Consider the following 22,571-nt stretch of genomic DNA (forward strand, 5'->3'; position numbering starts at 1 on the left):
AAACCTCTTTTACCTCTTAATTTGCCACCTCTATTAAAAACAGAACTAGAATCTTTAAACTGATCAAAACCACCTTCCCTCTTTTGAACTACATTGGCTTGCATAAGAAGGTTAGCTACAAAATCAAGTTTCCTGGACTCACAATTTACCAGCAACTCATCAAGGAAATCAAGTGAAACACTAGTAGTAGAAGCAACTGCTCGAACTAACTCATATTCTACTAGAGGACCAACAAGAATAATACTGACCTGTTCTTGATCAGAACACCATTACCAGCTGCAGCCAACACATCACACATCTACTTTATCTTAGACATGTAATCTTTAATAGACAATTGCTCCTTTTGAAAGTATAGCTTATGTTTTAAGCTAAATAGCTTAAAACTGGATCTAGTTGCAAACCTTCTCTCTACTGTTAGCCAAATATCCATACTCGTAGTAGCTCTTGTTAGATGCACAAGAATATCATCACATATAGCAGATAGTAACCATGAAGCCAAGAGTTTATCTTGTTGTTTATGAAGCAAGAACTCTGGATTGTCCATAAGAACACCATCTGGACCTATTGTATACTGAGAAATATCAAAGGAAGGACCCAACACATACCTTTTCAACCCATAACCTTCAATAATGAGCATAATCTAATGTTTCTATAAGAGAAAATTCTTCTCATTAAGCTTAACAGTATCATGCTTGGGGAACTGTTGAATCCGATTGTTTAATCCACTTAAACTAGGCATACTTGGTGACACAGGGAACCTTTCTTGCATTCATGTATCTATAGATGAATGACCATTCCCAAACACTACCTCTGGAACCATGAATGCCTAACCTTCAAAGCTACGAAAACCAAAAAATAAACTAGCACTGATACCATGAACAGATTAACAGTAATACCATAAACAAAAATTGAAGAAGAAATCAGTTTACTCACTTTATTAATTGAGTAAAACTTCAACAATACAAGGCTTCCATCCTCATATTTATACAATGAAATGAACTGAGCTAACAACTAACCTTAACCAACTTTAACTGCTAACAACTTCTTTAACTAACAACTAACTTCAACTGACTTAACTTTCCTTAATACAAAATAATCAATCCTTAAGATTGGTTTAAAGACTTCAGCCAAAGGACAATCAATTTCCATCATAGTGTGAGAATTGCGTACAAGTTGTTTGCTCCAAACCTATAATAGTGTTGGTTACTCAACTTTAAAAAATTACAAAATGGTCATCGAACTATTCGATAGTTTTGATTTAAGTAATTTGATTATTAAAATCATTGTTCTATGGCCTTCTCTTTTCACACCGCCTGTACCAATTAAAAGCTCTCTTTCTCATTCTCTTTTACAGTTCAGTTTTCTTCTCCTATCTCTGATATGACCGTCCGATTGACTTGGATCTAAAGTATATCCTTCTACTTGTTGATGGGTACTGACCCACTGTATTGATTGTTGAATTGTCACTTGAAGTTGTCTAGTTTGACACATTTTTTTTAAATCTTGACAGCTCAGTGATTTAAATGAATATTTTCAAACAGTTCAGTGATTATTTTATAACTTTTTGAAGTTTAGTGACTAAAACGTAAACTTACTAATAATTTAGTAACCTTGGATATAGTTTACTCCTCAAAAAATTTAAGCATTTACTCATTTTGTGTCTGTTCTTTTAATTGTTTTGAACGTTTCAAACGGATTAGTGAAGTTGGGAAGTAAATTCCTCCCCGAAACAACCTAATTTATCATGTTAAAGTCTAAGCCTGTAAAAATTGAAAACATAAAATCACATGCTTTATAGTTAATGTTTAAGAAAATATTTGGATTCAATCAGGATAAATAAAATGACACTAGATTAACCTACGATTAAGGATTTTTTTTTTTAATTTGATTGATAGTGATGTGCTTAGAGTCCAAGGGTAGGTAATAAATTGAAACACTGGGAACCGCGTTCCGATTTATTTTTCATTTTTTAATTGTTTAATTGCTGAGATTCTTTGTTTCAACGACTTCGTTCATCCTTCCTATTAACAAAGGAAGTGGCGCAGCCTTCCTTTGAAACTTTTACACAGATTTCCATTTCCATTCCTTACTTTGACTTTCTCTCCCCTTCTATCTTCTTCAATATTTATTCAGTCCATCTCTTTGTATTGCATTTTTTTCCTTTAAACCTGTTGCTTTTCTCTGTAATTCTTTTTCCGAAAGGGTTTTGTTCTTCGTTTCTGCAACTCAAATCGGTCGTCTTCTGATTCCATGGCAGATAAACTAAGGTATCAATAAGATCCTTTGTTTTTTTTCTTTTTCCTTTTACTTTCAACTCTGTTTAGTTTCTGGGTCTTAATAGATTTTGGAAGATAACAGGAAAAGAGAAGTGTAGTGATAAATTGAAGTTTCTTCAGATTTTCCCTCTTTTTTGTTTTGTGTGATTAAAGGGGCGAAAGCAAAAAAAATTTGAAAGATCAAAATATAATTTTACTATTCTATTAACTTAATACTTTTTCAATTTTAAGGGACTAAATCTGGAAGTATACCAATTTTTGGGATAAAGGACCCTGCATCTATAATTGAGCCTTATAGCTTTCATAAATTTTGTTGATTGATGCTTTAAAATTTAAAGGTTTACATATAAAAGTAAAATTAAGTTGATAAGTTTTATTTGCTTAATTTCATCAATGAAATTTTTTAGTAATCTAACGATTTACGACAGTTGATTCGAGCCTGCCGATCCAAACTCATTTTATCCAATTACTGAACCGATTGAACTCTAGATACACTTCAATGTAAACCTGCAATTAATACTGAAAATAATAATTTTATTTAAAAAAACTTTAATTTCGATTTTATTTTAATATTTCAATTATAATTTACTATATCTACGCATTAAATTGTTTCGATATTTTATTAAAATTAATTGTTTCGATTCAATAATAATCGGATTCCATTCATATTGTTGAACTGTTAGATATATATATATATATATATAATAGTCGTTCCTTTAATAATTTCCCAATATTAATTTCTTTAGAATAATTAATTAATTTCTCAATACATGTTCAAATGTGAAACCCTGAAAGTTCCTGTATTGTTGTTTACAACTGGGTTTGAACGCCAATTCAGGACATTGCCATTTTTGACTTTCGGTGATGTAGAACCTTTTATAAATGTTGACACGTTTTCAATCATAATCGCTTTCTTTTCTCATTTTCTACCCTCTTCCATGACTATCATCTCATATTTTTCTAGAAAATTTTAAAATAATTTCTCTTAGACGTCGGGTTATTTGCTAATGTTTAAATGTTGTCCAAAGTTTAAGAGAGTTTGGAAAAAGATATTAGACCTAAAAATAAGTTTAGGTAAAAATTAATCTCATTTAAAATATAAAATAAGTTCTGGCTTTAACATTTAAGATCCAAGCTCAACTTGACTTATTTTAAAGTTTATAATATTTTATATTATATTATTTTTATATATTATGTAATTTATAACATATTAAAATATTAATCTACACCAAATATATAATATTACTCTAATGTAAACATTAAAATAATGTTACAATGATTATATAAAATTTCAATAAATATAAAATATAAAATTATTAAATATAAAATAATACAATATAAATATTTTTAAAAAATTAAAAATAATATGAGCGAGCCTAAAATAAGATTGAGTTAATTTTTGTAAATATGATGAATTTGATTGTGAGCAAAATTTTAAACTCATATTTCAGGTTGGATCGAGTTTGGACAAGTATAAAGTATGTTAATATCATATTTAGGTTGGCCTCATAAGCACCTCTATTTATAGGATACTTATACTCTAATCCAATTAATTAAATATAAAATATTTGTTTTTTTTTTTAATATCAAGTGGGACAAGAAGATGGGAATTTGCATAATCAATTTTATTATCTTTTCCAGGTTTAATGTAACTTGAACCAATTTCTTGCAACAGAAGTTGGAAATAGTTTAGCCACTCCAGAATCGGCGTTCTGGTCCAAAAGAAAATGAATAGAAGGGCGCAATATGCTTTCATGGTTCTTATGATCGGATCTATAGCATCATTCCAAGGAGTTGTAGGCGATGCAAGAGCTCAAGTACTGAACATGACATGTAGCTCTCAAAACGAGAACAATAGAACCCTTTTTGTTCCCAATTTCATTTCTTTAATGGAAACCATCAGTGACCTTATGCGTCAATTTGGTTTCGGAACCGCGGTTTCTGGTTCAGGGCCTGATGCTAACTATGGTCTAGCTCAGTGCTATGGTGATCTATCTTTGCTTGACTGTCCATTGTGCTACGCCGAGGCACGTACGGTTCTTCCTCAATGCTATCCGTATAATGGTGGTCGAGTTTTCCTTGACGGCTGCTTCATGAGATCTGCGAATTATAGCTTCTATGACGAGTACTTGGGACCTACTGACATGGTTTTGTGCGGGAATGCAAGCCACAAGGGATCGAACTTTCAAGCATCAGCAAGACAAGCTGTGTCGCACGCGGTGGCTTCTGCATTGGGAAACAGAGGCTATGGTAAGGCTTCGGTGGCGGTTTCGGGAACAAATGAGACGGCTCATGTTCTGGTCGATTGCTGGAGGTCATTGAACCAGAGTTCTTGCCAAGCATGTTTCGATAATGCATCGGCAGCGATGTTAAGGTGCTTGCCATGGTCAGAGGGACGGGCACTCTACACTGGCTGCTTCATGAGATACTCCAACATAGATTTCATCAATAAAGAACCTTCAAATGGAATTTCAAGAGGTAAAAGAATTTCAGCTTCTTTATCATCTTCCGCACATTAAACCAAATTCGTTACGTGACTTGTTTTTGTATTCATGAATTTGCAGGAACCATTATTATTATAGTAATTTCTGCTGTCAGTTCCCTGGTTGTTTTAGCTGTTATTGTAGCTATTGGAGTTTATATCAGGAAGCGCAGATACATACAAAAGAAAAGAGGTAAAAAGCTTATTTACCAAATCAGATGTTTAGCTCGGTTTGTTCATGTAGTCACCTCGATCATAGGATCTGAATTCTGCCATCTGCAACTTCTTTATGTTGCCTAAAATGTTTCCAAATTCCAGGTTCAAATGATGCAGAAAAGTGGGTGAAAGTACTTCGTGATAGTAACTTAAATTTCAAGTACTCTACAGTAGAGAAGGCTACAGGATCGTTCAATGAGGCGAACAAGCTTGGACAAGGAGGATTCGGGACAGTTTATAAGGTAGTTTTCCCACTGATGTTTAGTGCTCTTGTTCAGCATTTAACCGGTATGAATTGGGCGATGATTCATTTTTCATCTGTAGGGTGCTCTACCTGATGGAAGAGAGATAGCTGTCAAGAGACTTTTCTATAACAATCGACACCGAGCTGCAGATTTCTACAATGAAGTCAACATAATAAGCAGTGTGGAGCATAAAAACCTGGTGAGATTGTTGGGATGTAGTTGTTCCGGACCCGAAAGTCTTCTCATCTACGAATTCCTCCCTAACAAGAGCCTTGATCATTTCATCTTTGGTAAACACTGATACTTCCAATATCAATATCAATGCTTCAATTGATACCGATATATCACTAACAGTTTTTTTCCCTTTCAAAAACATAAACAGATCCAAGCAGAGGTAAAGAACTTACCTGGGAAAAGAGATACCAAATTATCATCGGGACCGTAGAAGGTTTAGTCTATCTTCATGAAAACCCCACGAACAAAATCATTCATAGGGATATAAAAGCTAGCAATATCTTGTTGGATTTAAAGTTCCGCGCCAAAATCGCTGATTTCGGGTTGGCAAGATCTTTCGAGGAAGATAAGAGCCATATCAGCACTGCCATTGCCGGAACACTGTAAGCATCATCTTCTTTCTGTTCGTTCTAGACACGATTTGCTGTTTAGCATAACCGAAAGTTTCTTATATTCTACTTTTATGATGCACAGAGGATACATGGCACCAGAATACCTAGCCAATGGCCAGTTAACGGACAAGGCCGATGTCTATAGTTTCGGAGTGCTGTTACTAGAGATCATAACCGGAAAGCAAAACAACAGAAGCAAAGACACGGATTACTCAGACAGTATAATTGCAGTTGTAAGCTTTAGACAGTCCCTCTTTCTATAATTTTCCCAGACGAAACACCACTGATTTCTTTTTCTTTTTTTTTGTGTGTGTGTTGATCGAACAGGCATGGAATCACTTTCAATCAGGGACTGCGGAGGAGATTTATGATCCAAATATAATGTTAAATGAAAACAGCCAAAGTAGCAATACGAAGAATCAGGTTTACAGAGTATTGCATATCGCACTTCTTTGCACCCAAGAGGTTCGATCACTAAGACCATCAATGTCGAAGGTACTACAGATGCTAACAAAGAAAGAGGAAGACCTCCCTGCACCAACGCCTCCTCCTTTCATGGATGAAAAGACAATGGAATTCAACGATATGAGCGAGAATGAGTTTTATCCGCTGAATGCAGGTGGGACTGATTCAATCGCCACCGTGGCTCACAGTTCCTTTTACGCAAGATGAAGGTGGATTGGATTATACGGTAATATTGGTGAGGGAAAAGCTTTGAAAGAATTCCATGTAGTTAGGTGGAATGATAGAGTTATGGTCGAAATGCAGAATGACATCAAATTGTTGTATAATGTGTAAAATATATATAGACTTAAGTTTGAAAATTTTTTGTTGATCTTAGACCGCCGTTCTTTTTCTTTTATTCGCATTTATCCCAATAACTGTCATCAACGAAAGCAAATCCAGCACCAATTTCCACTTTCTATATCCCCATTAATGTAACGATGAAAATAAGAAATCCCGCACTTTATAACTTAGCTACATAACCTTGTTGATAACTCAAAATTCTGATTCCTCATCGTTTTTTTTTTAAATCCCTCAAACTTGTAAGAAAAAAAACAATTAAACTCTAGTACTTAAATTAACAAAATATATCAAAAAAGTTCTATGACCTTAACTTTAACAGTCAAGGTCTCTGTTTTTTTATTATTATTAATACCACATGTTTTAACATGTGACAGCAAAATAATAAATATTAATAACATTTATAAAATATAGAAAAATATTTAAATTTTACTAAAATTTAGAAAATTTTAAAATTTTAAAATTATAAAATTACGATAAAATATAGAAAATTTATTTAAAAATATAGAAAGATTATAAATTTTAAGTTTTATTTCTGCCACGTGTCACACCATTGTTGTGACACATGGTGTAAAATGATAAAATTTATTAAAATTAATAAAAATCATAAAAGTTATAAAATATATTACAAAATATAAAATATAGAAAATTATTTAAAATTATAAAAAATATGTAGAAATTAGTCTTAGTTTCACTTTGCTTCTCTTTTTATTTTATTTTTTTCAATTTTCACTTTTGCTGGCTTTGATATTTTATTCTCTTTGCCTTGCTTGTTGGTTTTAAATATTGATTGTTGATTTTCTCGTACATTTCCTTTTGTTTCAAAAGCAAGAAGCTTAGACCAAGGTTTGAGTTCGGGTGAGGTGAAGGTTACAGAGGTCTCTGAATGATAGAGAGGAGTGAGGATCAGTGTTGGTATTGGTTGAAAATGGTGAGTGGATTTGTGGGTGTTGGACCAGGCGAGGTTGAGTAGGTTTGTGCCTAAAGATCAAGTGGTGATAATTGTAACATCTCTAGCACCTCTAGAAGTCAGAAATTTTTTTTATATGGATCGGAATTAAATTGTAATTTTTACAATATTAAAAATGTAATTTCATTATTTTAATAGTATATATCTTTATAATATTTAAAAGATTAAATCAAATTTTTATTATTTTTAAGGAGAGTTAAAGTGTAATTTTATTAAAGGGTCTAAATAGAAAATTTTTCATTTTAAGGGGGGTCGGGGCCTTTGCCAACCCCCTAGCTATACCCCCGAACACCCCTTAAGATGAGAATACTGTTATTTCAAGATTTGCAATTGTTAGAACCTTCAAAATAAATAAAATAGAAATTATTAGTATTAGTAGAGAAGATAGTTGAATAACATAGGAAATTAAAAAGACTTTTGAATTGAGAGAAATTAATTTGAGGTATTGACTAAATCGTAATAGTGTGAAAAATGTTGGGACAAAAGTGTAAGAATTAAAAATAAGAATGATTAGATTGAAGTGAAGGGAAAAAGAGGTAGGATTAGAAGTGCAAGTTAACCAAGAGAATGTTATGAAGTGTGGATGAAATTGAAATATTTTTAATATTTAAATATTTAATTAAATAGATTTTTGTTATAGAAGGGTTTAGAAATTTCTTCCATCATCATCATCCATTTTCATGTCACCTTTCATCTCCATTTTTAGTCAATTTTTTATTTTGTTTCATTTTAGTCCTTTCCACCATTTCCAACCATGTAAAGCTTAAAAACTTCAAATTCTTCCTTAGATTTATAGTGAAATCAATAGAGTAACCTAATAGCAAACTGAGTTTCTTGTAAAGTTAACTAGTGTCCACATTGGAGGAGAGAGAAAAGTGACGTTAAGGATTTGGGTAAAGTTCAAGTTAAGGATGGTGGGGTTTCTTTAAGGATTTCATGTTTATTTTATTATAAGTGCATGAAAATGATATGTAAATATGGTTTTGATATTAAATCTTTTATATTTGTGACATGTTAATGAAAAGAAAGAGAAGAGAGGTGGCCAACAAGATCTTGATACGGGAAAAGAAGTAACAAAGGAGTGAATGAAGAAGAAAGAAGCTCATCCAAGCACTTGATTGTAAGTATTTCAAGAATTTTACTTTACCTAACTTAACCTAAGTGTAAGTCATATTAAAATGGTTATATGATTAATTTGTATGTGAATATGTCCATATATATATAAAGTTTATGTATGAAGTGAAAATATAAATTGGATTTTAATAACAAAATGAATATATTTGGCATATTGAAATAATAATAAGAAGGGACTAAATTGTAAAGTGTACAAAATCAGACATGTGAACTAAAGTATTGATAAACATAGTTTGAATGAAGTGTGATGTATTAGTGAATAGAAAAAAAGTAATATTATAGTGAAATTATAGAGTATAATAAAGACTAAGGGTGAGTTTGGATGGGCGGTGTGTTTACCGGCGGTTAGTGTAAAAACAGTGGTGGCGGTGAGATTAGATATTGTAGTGATACTATAGCGTGAGACAAAAAGTAAGCTAAATGCACCGCATTGCACCCAATCGCCCATCCAAACCCACCCTAAATTGTAAAAGGTAGTAAAGTTTAAACTATTTTTACTTATAGAGTAAATATAGTGAATTTAACATATAAATATACATGTAGACAATAGGTGAACTAGTAGGATATAAATTACATGCCATTAGAAAATTTTCGTGCGCGCTAGTGATAGTGCACTCTAGTGATTAATAAAATACATAGTTCACTAAGTAAAAGATCCGATAGGACTTAATTTGGTTTCCAAACTCATGAAAGATCGAGTTGCCATGGAATACTTCCAGACATTGTTAAGCATGATGAAAATAAATTGAGTTGATTAATAAAATTATCCTAGCCTATTTTATGTTGATTGTTTTTGTTTCTAAAGCCATTCATTCATACATTTAGATAATTTGCATTTAGATTAAAATTGTATAAGGGATCAATCTTTGCATCTAGTTAATTTCACTTAGTTTAAACACCATCATTCAAATTACTAAGTTTTTATATCAAATTGTGAATTTATAATTTTACAAAGAATTGATTAACATACATAGTCACTGTGGAGACGATAATTCGTTTTACTTACTTATTACTTGAACGACTGTGTACACTTACACAAACCATGTTGCACGTTCATTGTGTGACACGCCTAAATCTTAAGTGGATGACGGACTATGTATGTGTGACTCCTACACTTTGATGTAAGTAAAAGTTTGAGTTTGAATAGATAAGGAACCAAAAACTAATGTGTTATGTGTACAACTTCTATAGTATGTAACTGGAAATACAAAAATATATAGGGGGCGTTTGGTTGGGGGAATAGGCATGCATTCCCTCTATTCTGCGGGCCCACCACCAAACGGGCGTTTGGTTGCTATTACGGCCCGATTCGGTTAGGGGGCTATTACCTCCATTGGCTGTAATAGCCATTCCCCTCGTAAAGTGGCGATTAGGGATTCTGCCCTTGTTTCCTATTTTCTATTCCATTCTCTGCCCTTGAATTCTGCTTCCGTCCCATCGATTCTCCGACATTTCCCTTCCAGAGGTAATTTCCCTTTCCCTTCCATCGATTTCTGCTTCTTCTTCTCGTACGATTCTTTTCTTCTCGTTCGTTTCTTAAAATCGATTTTTTCCCTTCCATCGATTTCAGCTTTTTTTCTTCATTTTATCAAGAACGAAAAACCGATTTCCAGAGGTAATGTATTTTCACTCTTTGCTTAAAACCGATTTCCAGAGGTAATGTCGAGTTCTGTTTATTTGCATTTCTTGAATTTTTTTGGAGTTCATGTTTTGGTTTCTGTATTAAGTTGGATTGTTTAAAACCTTGCTGGCTTTCAGTATACTGCTCTTCTTTTGATAAGAACAAGTACCAATTGGCTCTGCAGAGGTTCGGGCTATTTTCAGCAATGGTAGTGGTCATGTTGCTGGATGTACGGTACAGAGGGAAAGATAGTGGATGGTTGTGGCATCCGTGTCATTCGAAATGGTCGCACAGTCCATGTCGGTGTTCTTGATTCATTGCGAAGGGTTAAGGAAATTGTTAAAGAGGTATACTATTGATTGATAGTACCGTTTTTTTTTCTTTGTTCACATTTCTATCATCAGCTCTCTTTAATATGAAATTTTAATGCATGTTGACTCTTCCAGTAAACTTTTTCATGTCTTTCTCATATGTATCTGCTGGCATATTGGCTACTACAGATAAGTATGTGAATATTATCTAATAATTGTGCTTGGGAGGATTTGATAGGTTTGATATACTGCCTAGTAATTTGACATAAAGATGAGAGAAAAAAAATCAAAATAATGGATAAAATTGCATATAAAGAGATCCACAACCAGAAGTTTCTGTGTTGAATATTTAGATGGGAGATCATTATATATTTGATTAATAATAAGTCAAGTTTAGCTAAGCAGTGGGATGAACAAAATATTGAATTCTTTGTACTTGTTTGCAACTTGGACTATATGAAGTGTGGTAAGGTTTGTTTTGTAAAGATAGCAACCTGCATTGACGATTTTCTTAGAAGCTGGGTGATCCTCAACTGAAATTTTGAATGATAGACTGAACTTATGTTCATCTTTGATTACCTTTGTGGTTGGAAGTGTTTTGCCTTCGAGTGTACTTTTGGATCCTTTCCCCAACCAAAAAAAGTGTTTTTTTTTTAAATTTATTTTAGTATGAATGGTATGATTGACAATTAGGAATTTTCTTAAATTTAAAAAGTGTTTTTTTAAATCTATTTTCTTTACTATACTTTCTATAATAATTAGGAATTTTCAGTTTCACGAGATGCCAAGGATAGATTTTGATTATAGTATATATATTGTAGCAACAATAGATGCATCTAATTGTAGTAGCCTTCTTCTGTTCATTTGTCTGATGAAATGGTTCTAATTCAATGCCTTGGAACATCTTTTGATCTTAGTATTTTACTTGTCAGTGACCCGATCTTTGTCCTGATTTTTGTAATGTAAGATCCAGTGGCATTGCTTTTAATGCCTTTGCCTTGGTTTTGTTAATCCTTTTCATTATGTTGAGAAATGTTTATGGAAGTTACTTCTGTTACAGGAAGTTTAATGTTTGGTAAAGTTGGATTGTGGTCTTGTACTTCTAGATCATGTTTGAAGATGTTTTTTCGAGAGAGACTAGGTCAATTATCATGCAAAATGGCTATATCAGCATCAATATCTTCAGCTTTCTTACTAAAATTGTATGGTTGATAATTTATGGGATGCGGGAATTCTCCTTGGTTTCATATTTAGTTGATAATTTTGTGGACAGGTAAATGCTGGTTTGGAGTGTGGTATGGGAGTGGAAGATTATGATCAATGGCAGGAAGGAGATATTCTTGAGGCTTTCAACATTTTTCAAAAGAAGCGAACACTTGAAGAGGCATCTGCTTCAATGGCAGCCGCACTGGAAGGAGTAGGAGTTGAGTTGTAGAATGACACTGGCTTCAAAACTCAGATCATTTGGTTTTCTTGATGGAATCAAAATTTTCATGAAAGGGGCAAACCACCATGTAGTGTGTCTACTGCTGCTTTGGCCATTGCTCAATGTGCATTGATATAAGAGATTTTGCCTCATGCAACTTATTTTGGAATGCAGCATGTTGAGGTTTGTGGACATGCAGATTTTTGCCATTGTTGTTTTATTTTTATTTAATGTATGTTGTATATATTAACATCTCATTCCAGCTTTGCATTTGGAAAGACTGGATAGTTAGTTACATATTCCACAGGATTCATTGTAGAAAATACCTTGAAACATTTAACCCAAAATGGGGAAAAAGGAATATAGTTGGATAAGTGTGGGATAATGTCTTGAAACTTGCTGGGACAATCTAATGCATTTTCTCATCCTGTGAATTTGTATCTGTAAGCAAGTTTAAAAAGAAAAGACAGGATTTAACCATCGGTCGTGAACTGGTGGCTCATCTAATTTTGGTACTATATCGATGGGTAAATATATTTTTTAGTCCCTATTTTTGGTTTTAACGTTCATTTTGGTACTTATGTTTTTTATGGTCGTATTTTGTTTCATTTTGGTTTCATCATTTCAACCATTCAAGGAGGATAGGCAGTTGGTTTGAGTATAAATTATTAAATTTAAAAGGTTTTCATTTTTGTTTAAAATTATATATTTACCTCCGATTAAATAGTTCAAACAAATAAAAAAGTTTCTACTCAAATGTATTTGTTTTGACTCAATATTTAAATCGAAAATGTTCTTACACCAACATTATAAAATTTTTAATATACATTTATTTGACAAATTAATTGCCAAAATATATTTTTATGAAACATGAAATCAGGTTGTTATCTTTTTAAAAATGTCGTATACCTTCTAAAAGAGTAAATTAATTTTAGAAATATTTCTTTTTGAATGAAATCTATTTTTCATCAATTTTAAAATATGCAAATAAAATAGACACTAAATTTTTAGATAATATGCTATTTTTATAAATATAAATATTTTTCTCACAAAATATAATTTTTATAAATTTTATTTTCATATAAAATTGAGTTTTTCCATAAAATGATTTTTTATTTTTTAAATTATATTTATAGTATTATATATTATGATTTTATTAAATTCATATAAGAATATTTAATATTAAGAATTTTATTAAATTACATATTTTTATTAAATTATATTTAATAATAATTATGTTAAAATATGATTAAATTATTCATTATTTATATTAATAATCTTATTAAAATTTAATAACAATAACAATAATCATCTACCTAAAAAAAATTCTACTAAGGGTATTCTAGTCATTTTAGTTTTTTTCCTTATGTTATTACAACATCATTCCATTCAACCAAACACAAGAATACTATTACAGTTCTATTCCATTCCATTCAACCAAACAATTGAATTACTGTTATGCCTCTATTCCATTACAGCTCTATTCCATTACAGTGAACCAAACGTGCTCATAGACTTTTTCAGCATTTTTTGAGCACTACTTCATGTCGTTTCTAAGTAATTTCTGTCAAATTTTATACTTTTATTATAAAATAATTAATTTGAATTTAATTTATAAAACTTTTTGAATTTTATTATCTTTATAATTATTTTTCATAATTTGGGTTTTTTTGGAAGTTTTGCACAAAAAGGTGAAAAATCAACTTGACAGTCACCTTGAAAAAATTAATCGACGAGGCACCTTAGGAGCTTAAGATGATGAATGAACAACCATGGAGGAATTAAATTTATGCTTTTCGACTTCCTCGAATCAATTGGTCCGATTTAATTTTTATCAAGAAAAGTGGACAGCTTGAAGTAGAGAAAATAGCCTGAATTAAGCAAATAAAGGAGGATGCACAAGCCCAATAGAGTAGCCCAAATCGTCTCATCTAGCTGACCTAATCAACTAATCTTGCCTGATTTTAACACTTACAAATCAGCCCTTGGTCTCTTCCTAAATGCTGTTCAAACCTCTCCTTTTGTGCATTTATTTTCTAGCCACAAGCTAAAAATAGCAAAACCAATTCAACCTCTCTTTCCACCTAACATGGCTGGCCATAAGGAAGGGGATTTGGTGCTATTTTTAGCTAATGCATGTTGCCATCTCCCACTATAAATACCTCTCTTCACCTCTTCATTTTTCATCAACTTATTCATCCACATATCTCGTCATTCATCTCCCTTTTTTACTCTCTTTGCCTTTCCAATTTTCTCTCTTCCCTTGTCGATTTCCCCTCTTGAAAATTTGCTAGCATGCCCCTTGGAGTAGCAGAAATCAAGTATTCGTGAAGGCTTTGGATCGATAGAACGAGTAGAAAAGAGGAGAAGCGCACTAGTCTGGCTTCGAAACATCACCAAAATTTGTTTTCTAGTTCCCTTCTCTTAATTTTTTTTTCAGTTTATGTTGGGATCAAGAATATGAATACTTGTTGTGTTGATGTTCTTAAATTAATTAAAATGACTTAAATTTCATTCGTGTTAGATTAATTGCATTTTGTCCACTTAATTTGTTAAAAGCATGTTTGTGTTGTTATAGGCATTGGAAGTTTGCTCAATTAAATAAAATCATGTTTATGTTATGCTTGCATTTTAATTGTAAGGTAACAAAAGAATTAATTATTAATCGGATTGAAATTATAATTAATTGACATAGTATTTAATTGGTGCATGTTTAACCTTCTAAGGTAGTTGAGGTTAAATTAGCGATGATATTAAATAATATTTTAAGCCTTGCACGACTTGTAAGATTATTGTGATTAAATTGTTTCAATATAGGAATATATTGTTACCTCATTTTATCTTATACTTGATTATGAAAATTAATTAATTGTTTGAATTGACATAAAAATATGTTTAAGAGATTAATTGATTTAGTAAGTATGTATGTGCATTAGTTAACAAAAGACCAAATTGCCATGAAATTATTCGTAACAACATGAATATAGTTTTAATAATTCTAAGTTAAAGAATGAAATTGATCTAACACATTTATGTCATATTGATTAAAACTATTTTGTAGAAATCGTGCATTTGGAATTTTATTTTCTTACTCAGTCACTTAGTTAATTTTCAGTTTTTATATATCACTTCTTTCAAATTAACATATTTTTCCTCCACCAAATTGTTTAATTTTACTTTTCATAAATATTTTCTTTCACAGTCTCTGTGGGTACGACAACTCGACATTCTTGTCACTTTATTACTTGCTACAATTGCGTACAATTGCACATTTCTGTTGTTCCAGTAACGTCATTCCCAACAGTGAAATTTATAGCCCAAGACATGGGTAAATGATATCCTTCATTGGCATTACATGGTTGATGAAAAGTACATGTGGCCACAAGTCATTCAACTTTGTGATAAATGACATGATTACTATTTGATAGTAATTGACTTTTCATGAAGGAAGATGTAATAGATACCAAGAGATAAAATAGGATCATATTGGGAGAACGGGTATTATTCCAAAGAGAGTAAGGATATCCTATAAGGGTAACACAATTATGACAATGATGCGAGCTCGTATTCGTTTGTTGATTTGAGTCGTAAGGGTTCCCGTTCGAAATTAAAAAGTATCGAGAGTAACGGACTAGGTATAGGTTGAATCGAAAATGGTAGGTTATGCAAAAGGGTGTTTTGGGTGGATGAAATGGATAGGATAAGTTTCGGTTTAAGGCTGAAGAATAAACCAATATTAAATGATAATATTGACCAAATTCTTATATCAACACTTAAGATGGTTATGGAAAAGATAACAAGACTGTGACCCATTATCTACCAAGATAGGAACTAATCGGTATAGGGTGAACGCCACACTTCGAAGAAGTGATAAGTTCAAAAAGAAATAGATTGACGCCACAAGGTTTACTTGATAAGTCAATTTGAGTCAAGAAAGAACAAAGAGAGTTGAACACTCACTATATTATAAAAATTCATCAAAGGTCTAGCCCTCAAATGTTTACAAAACAACTATTTATAAACACAAAGGTGACTACTCAAATTCGGCATCTAAGTGTTCACACCAACATTAAATTGTTCACAACTAAACATTAAAGATGGTTCTTGAATGCTTTCCCAAATCTGAATTGACACATTTCTTCCTTTATGACCGTGCATGTATTCTTAGCATGGAAGAAAGCTCAAATGCCTTGAATGGACATGTAACTTGCATGGATCATGCACCTTCAATTAATTGGGCGCATTAATGATAGGTTGGTTCATGAATTGCAGCATGTATCTTGTAAAATCGTCCTCCCCATTGTGCATACATGTTATTAATTCAATGTGCTAAATTTATGTGACAATTCCCCCCTTGGACGTTCATGAATTTATCCATTCAAGTATAGAAGTTGATTGCTGCATTAACTTGTCCGAAACATCCCTTGGGTGTGAACTTGGCAGCCAACCGTTTGGTCAATTGTGGACACACTAGATGCCTTAGCTTTTCACAAAAAAGGTGCTTGGAAGATTGTATTCAGCACCTTCCACATGCATGAACGTCCTAGTGCATGAACTCCTTAAATACGGTCCATTGAATATTAAATTATGCATGCATTAGAAGCAACCAATGTGAACAACCTAGTACACATTAAAAAACACGGTGAAATGCAACAATAAAACAAAGTTTAAACACACTTTAATTTTTATGAACTTAGACAAATATTAATTATGTTAGAATTAAAAACACATAATTAAAACACATATTAATGATATTCAAACTAAGACATAATTAAAGACACATATTAATGATGTTCAAGCTAAGACATAATTAAAGACTCATATTAATGATGTTCGCACTAATATAACTAAAAATGGATTAAAATCTTTATTAGAGCAGCCGAATTAATAAAGCTGAAATTAAAGCTTTGTTTAAAGCACATTGCATGGGACGCATGGAGTGAATACCCAAGCTTGATCAATTAGTCTCGTGATAGCTTCTACCCAAACTCGATCAATGAGACCCGTGATGGCTTCTTTGAACTTCTTGGCTAGTGCACGAGTGATTGGCCCTATTGGCAGCTCAATTGGATCACAAGCTGTTTTCGTTGAGTCCTTGTCCATGATTGCATCATCCCCTCCCCCTTCGAAGTGATTTGTCCCCAAATCATCCTCTATATCATAAGGAGAAAGATTAGAAACATTGAAGCTTGTGCTAACATTATACTCACCTGGGAGGTCTAGTTTGTATGAATTGTCATTAATCCTCTCCAACACTTGGAAAGGGCCACCGCCTCGAGGAAGTAACTTAGACCTTCTTTGAGCAGAAAATCTCTCCTTTAGCATGTGAATCCAAACCCAATCTCTGGGTTCAAAAACTACTCGTTTGCGTCCCTTGTTGGCTTTGTGTGCATGCTGCTTGATTCTCTTCTCTATATTTTCCCTCACTTTTTGATGTAGATGCTTCACGAACTCAGCCTTCCGTTTGCCATCTACATGCACAAATTGATTAGTAGGTAAGGGAATTAAATCTAAAGGAGTTAAAGGATTAAACCCGTAGACAACTTCAAATGGAGAATGTTTAGTGACCAAACGGACAGATCGATTGTAGGCAAATTCAATATGCGACAAGTATTCTTCTCATGTCTTTAGATTTTTCCTAATGATTGCTCTCAACAAGGTAGATAGGACTCGATTAACTACTTCGGTTTGGCCATCCGTTTGTGGGTGGCACGTTGTAGAAAACAACAGCTTGGTGCAAAGCTTGCCCCACAAAGTCCTCCAAAAATGGCTAAGGAATTTGGCATCTCGATCCAACAAAATAGTCCTTGGGACTCCATGTAATCACACTACTTCCCTGAAATACATATTTGCTACATTCAAAGCATTATCAGTTTTATGGCAAGCAATAAAGTGAGCCATTTTAGAAAAACGGTCAACAACTACAAAAATTGAATCCTTTCCACTCTTAGTTCTAGGAAGTCCTAGAACAAAGTCCATAGAAATATCAACCCAAGGTTCTTTAGGAATGGGTAAGGGAGTGTAAAATCTATGGGCTTTTATTCGTGACTTTGCCCTCTTACAAGCAACGCATCGGTCACACACTCTCTCCACATTACGTCTCATTTTGGGCCAAAAAAAGTGCTCGTGGAGCATAGCCAAAGTCTTGGTCACTCTAAAGTGCTCCAGAAGACCTCCACTATGCGCCTTATTCACAAGTACTTCCCGAATGGATCCTTGAGGGATACACAACTTACCTTCTTTAAAGAGGTATCTGTCTTGCTTATAGAACTTCTTGAAAGCCCCTTTTTCACAAGTCTTATAAACTTCACCGAAATCAACATCAATTTCATAAAGCTCTTTTAGATACGCAAAACCAAGTAATTTAGAATTTAAGTTATTAAGAAGTGCATACCTTCTTGACAAAGCATCAGCTACAACATTCTCTTTACCTTTCTTATACTTAATCATGTAGGGAAATGATTCAAGAAACTCCACCCACTTAGCATGTCTCTTGTTCAGTTTGTTTTTCCCCTTGAGATGTTTCAATGCCTTAAGATCTATGTGAATGACAAACTCCTTGGGCCAAGTTTCCAACGCTTGGATCAACACGTACATCTCTTTATCGTATGTTCGGTAGTTAAGGGTGGCCCCATTCAATTTCTCACTGAAGTAGGCCATGGGACGCCCATTTTGTGTAAGAATAGCTCCAATCCCTATTCCTGAAGCATCACACTCAATCTCGAAAGTTTTTGTAAAATCAGACAAAGATAATAAAGGTGCATTTTTCAAATAGTTTTTAATCATTGTAAAAGATTTCTCTTGTTCCTCACCCTATTGAAAGTTGGAACTTTTCTTGATAGTTTCTGTTAATGGAGTAGCTAAAGTACTAAAGTTAGGAACAAATCTTCAATAGAAACTCGCAAGACCATGAAAACTTCTTACTTGGCTAATGCTAGTAGGTCATGGCCACTCTCGTATTGCTTTTACCTTTTCTTGGTCGACTTCAAGACCTTCCAAACTAACCACGAAACCTAGAAAAACAAGCTTGTTAGTACAAAAAGAAAACTTTTTAAGATTTGCAAACAAAGTTTCTTTTCGCAACACTTCCAACACAGGTTTTAAATGATAAACATGTTCTTCCAAAGACTTACTATAAATCAATATATCATCAAAATAAACCACACAGAATTTACCAATGAAAGATCGAAGGACATGATTCATTAAACGCATAAAGGTACTTGGTGCGTTAGTTAGGCCGAAAGGCATAACCAACCACTCATACAAACCATGCTTGGTTTTGAATGTGGTTTTCCATTCATCTCCTTCTTTCATTCGGATCTGATGGTAACCACTCTTGAGGTCTATCTTGGAGAAAAGTTGAGCTCCACTTAGCTCGTCTAACATATCATCTAGGTGCGGGATCAGATGTTGATACTTGATAGTGATTTTGTTGATCGTTCAACAATCAATGCACATACACCAAAAACCATCCTTTTTAGGTACCAAAAGCACACGCACGACACATGGACTTAGACTTTCTCGAACATACCCCTTTTTTATTAACTCGGTCACTTGCCTTTGTAGCTCCTTGGTTTTCTCGGGGTTACTTTGGTAGGCTGGACGGTTCGGGATAGTGGATCTGGGTATAAAATCAATTTGGTGTTCGATACCCCTAATGGGTGGTAGACCACTCAGGATGTCCTCTGAAAACATGTCCTCAAATTCCTGCAACAAAGACACAATAGAAGAAGGGAGAATGCCATCTAAATTGTTAGTTCCAAATAAACTTTCCTTGTACATGTGTACAAGCATGGGATGTTTCAATAACAAGGATTTTCGAATTTCTTTCTATTTTGCATAAACACTCAATTTTCCAAACTCATTCTCTCCTTTTCTTTCTTTTTCCTCTCGTATTTTTATCTCACACTCTTTGTTTCTCTCTCTTGTTTGTGCCTCATTTTTTCCTTTCTTTTTTTCTATTTTCTTTTCTTTTTCTTTCTCATTTTTTCCACTTTTTCTTTTGCTCTCATTTTTTCAAAAGAATTCCTCAATTGAAGCTAATCTTGATAGACTTGCTTAGGAGTAAGCGTCACCAAAGTAACATTCTTTCCAAGATGTTTGAAGGTATATCGGTTGGTATGCCCATCATGTATGACTCGGCGGTCAAATTGCCATGGCTTCCCTAACAACAAATGACCAGCATGCATCGACACTACATCACAAACAACCTCATTGTTGTACTTGTCAATTGAGAAGGTAATAACGACTTACTTAGTAACCTTAAGCTCATCTATCATTGACCCATTGTAGCTTGACTACTCTCTATGTCACTAGGCTCATAGAGATCTTGATTTAGCCTAGGACGGCCTCGCTCCTTCCTTGGATTTTGAAGCATTCGATCCATCTCTCGAATGAGGGCTTGGTATGCTAAGTCAGGCACACCACCACCACCAGTAATGTTTTTTATGGGACTTTGAGACATGAAGTTTTCTCACCACAAACCTCACTAGTTCCCTCAAAAAGGAACAGAAATGTTGACTCCACTTCTGTTTACACTCGTTTGGGCTTTTATCCCCTCTAATGCTATCACACACTCTTTCATTTTACCACTCTTGCTCATTTCTCTAAGTTTTTAAGTGACTACCTTAGACTTCAGCAGGTACCCTTGTGGAATCAGCTTCAAAAGTGATGTAAAAGGTGGGAGTTTATGTTGGGTAATAGGGTAGGCTTAAAAGAAAACAAAGGTTAATATGAAGTGTGGTTGAATTCGTATGGTAAAGAAACTGGTACTTGGGAACATAAACACTTTCAGGCTAGCTTTTTTTTTAAATAGAATTTTGAATTTTTTTTTCTTTGTATTTTCATACTTGGATTGTAAATATGCTGAATTCTCTTCTTCTTTTTTTGTTCAAACTTTTTTTTCACTTTTTTCAAATACTAATCCTGGGAAAGATAAAAACGTGGATACTTAATTTAACTAACTTCGATACCAAATGATGCGAGCTTGTATTCATTTGTTGATTTGAGTCGCAAGGGTTCCTGATCGAAATTAAGAAGTATCGAAAGTAACAGACAAGGTATAGGTTGAATCGAAAATGGTAGGTTATGCAAAAAGGGTGCTTTAGGTGGATGAAATGGATAGGATAAGTTTCGATTTAACACTGAAGAATGAGCCAATATTAAAGGACAATATTGACCCAATTCTTATATCAACAAACAATTATGGCAAAGATAACAAGACCGTGACCCACTATCTATCAAGATAGGAACCAATTGGTATAGGGTGAATGCCACACTTCGAAGAAGTGATAAGTTCAAAAAGAAACAGATTGACGCCACAGGGTTTACTTGATAATTCAATTTGAGTCAAGAAAGAATAAAGAGAGTTGAACACTCACTATATTATAAAAATTCATCAAAGGTCTAGCCTTCAAATGTTTACAAAACAACTATTTGTAAACACAAAGATGACTACTCAAATTCGAAATCTATGTGTTCACACTAACATTAAATTGTTCACAATTAAACATTAAATACGGTTCTTGAATGCTTTCCCAAATTTGAATTGACACATTTCTTCCTTTATGACCATGCATGTATTCATAGCATGGAAGAAAGCTCAAATGCCTTGAATGGACATGTAACTTGCATGGATCATGCACCTTCAATTAATTGGACGCATTGGTTATGGGCTGGTTCATGAATTGCAGCATGTATCTTTTAAATTCGTCCTCCCCATTGTGCATGCATGTTATTAATTCAATGTGCTGAATTTATGTAACAATTCCCCCCTTGGACGTTCATGAATTTATCCATGCAAGTATAGAAGTTGATTGATGCATTAACTTGTCCAAAACATCCATTGGGTGTGAACTTGGTAGCCAACCGTTTGGTCAAGTGTGGACACACTAGATGCCTTGGCTTTTCATGAAAAGGTGCTTGGAAGATTGTATTCAGCACCTTCCACATGCATGAATGTCCTAGTGCATGAACTTCTTAAATACGGTCCATTGAACCTTCAATTATGCATGCATTAGAAGCAGCCAATGTGAACAACCTGGTATACATTAAAAAACACGGTTAAATGCAACAATAAAACAAAGTCTAAATACACTTTAATTTTTATGAACTTAGAAAAATATTAATTATGTTAGAATTAAAAACACATAATTAAAACACATATTAATGATATTAAAACTAAGACATATTTAAAGACACATATTAATGATGTTCAAACTAAGACATAATTAAATACTCATATTAATGATGTTCAAACTAAAATAACTAAAATAACTAAAAATGGATTAAAATCTTTATTCCAACAGTTGAATTAATCTAGCTGAAATTAAAGCTTTGTTTGAAGCGCATTGCATGGGACGCATGGAGTGCATGCCCAAGGTTGATCAATTAGTCCTGTAACAACTTCTGCCCAAACTCGATCAATGAGACCCGTGATGGCTTCCTTGAACTTCTTGGCC

General features: G+C 33.3%; 2 protein-coding genes across 6 annotated transcripts; both read left to right on the top strand.

Moving 5' to 3' along the window:
• Window positions 1-1,976: 1,976 nt before the first annotated feature.
• Window positions 1,977-6,685, top strand: LOC105765997 (cysteine-rich receptor-like protein kinase 2). Of its 2 annotated transcripts, none has more exons than XM_012585289.2 (8): window positions 1,977-2,267; window positions 3,918-4,754; window positions 4,841-4,951; window positions 5,077-5,216; window positions 5,299-5,509; window positions 5,602-5,836; window positions 5,928-6,078; window positions 6,173-6,685. In XM_012585289.2, the coding sequence occupies exons 2-8, from the start codon at window positions 4,004-4,006 to the stop codon at window positions 6,515-6,517; spliced, it is 1,944 nt and encodes a 647-aa protein (XP_012440743.1). In that variant the 5' UTR covers window positions 1,977-2,267; window positions 3,918-4,003; the 3' UTR covers window positions 6,518-6,685. The 2 variants fall into 2 exon arrangements, with proteins under 2 accessions (XP_012440743.1, XP_012440744.1); XM_012585290.2 differs by having other exon boundaries at window positions 3,952-4,754.
• A 3,374-nt stretch (window positions 6,686-10,059) lies between these two features.
• Window positions 10,060-12,506, top strand: LOC105766001 (translation initiation factor IF-2, chloroplastic). Of its 4 annotated transcripts, none has more exons than XR_008195955.1 (4): window positions 10,060-10,218; window positions 10,324-10,409; window positions 10,559-10,721; window positions 11,959-12,506. XR_008195955.1 is itself a non-coding variant. In XM_012585298.2 (2 exons), exons 1-2 carry the CDS (start codon window positions 10,602-10,604, stop codon window positions 12,118-12,120), a joined length of 282 nt encoding a protein of 93 aa, XP_012440752.1. In that variant the 5' UTR covers window positions 10,416-10,601; the 3' UTR covers window positions 12,121-12,506. The 4 variants fall into 4 exon arrangements, 1 of the variants encoding a protein (XP_012440752.1); XR_008195956.1 differs by having other exon boundaries at window positions 10,324-10,368; window positions 10,512-10,721; XR_008195954.1 differs by having other exon boundaries at window positions 10,062-10,218; window positions 10,324-10,368.
• Window positions 12,507-22,571: the final 10,065 nt, after the last annotated feature.

The sequence above is a fragment of the Gossypium raimondii genome, chromosome 5, assembly GCF_025698545.1.
Source record: "Gossypium raimondii isolate GPD5lz chromosome 5, ASM2569854v1, whole genome shotgun sequence".
NCBI lineage: Eukaryota > Viridiplantae > Streptophyta > Magnoliopsida > Malvales > Malvaceae > Gossypium > Gossypium raimondii.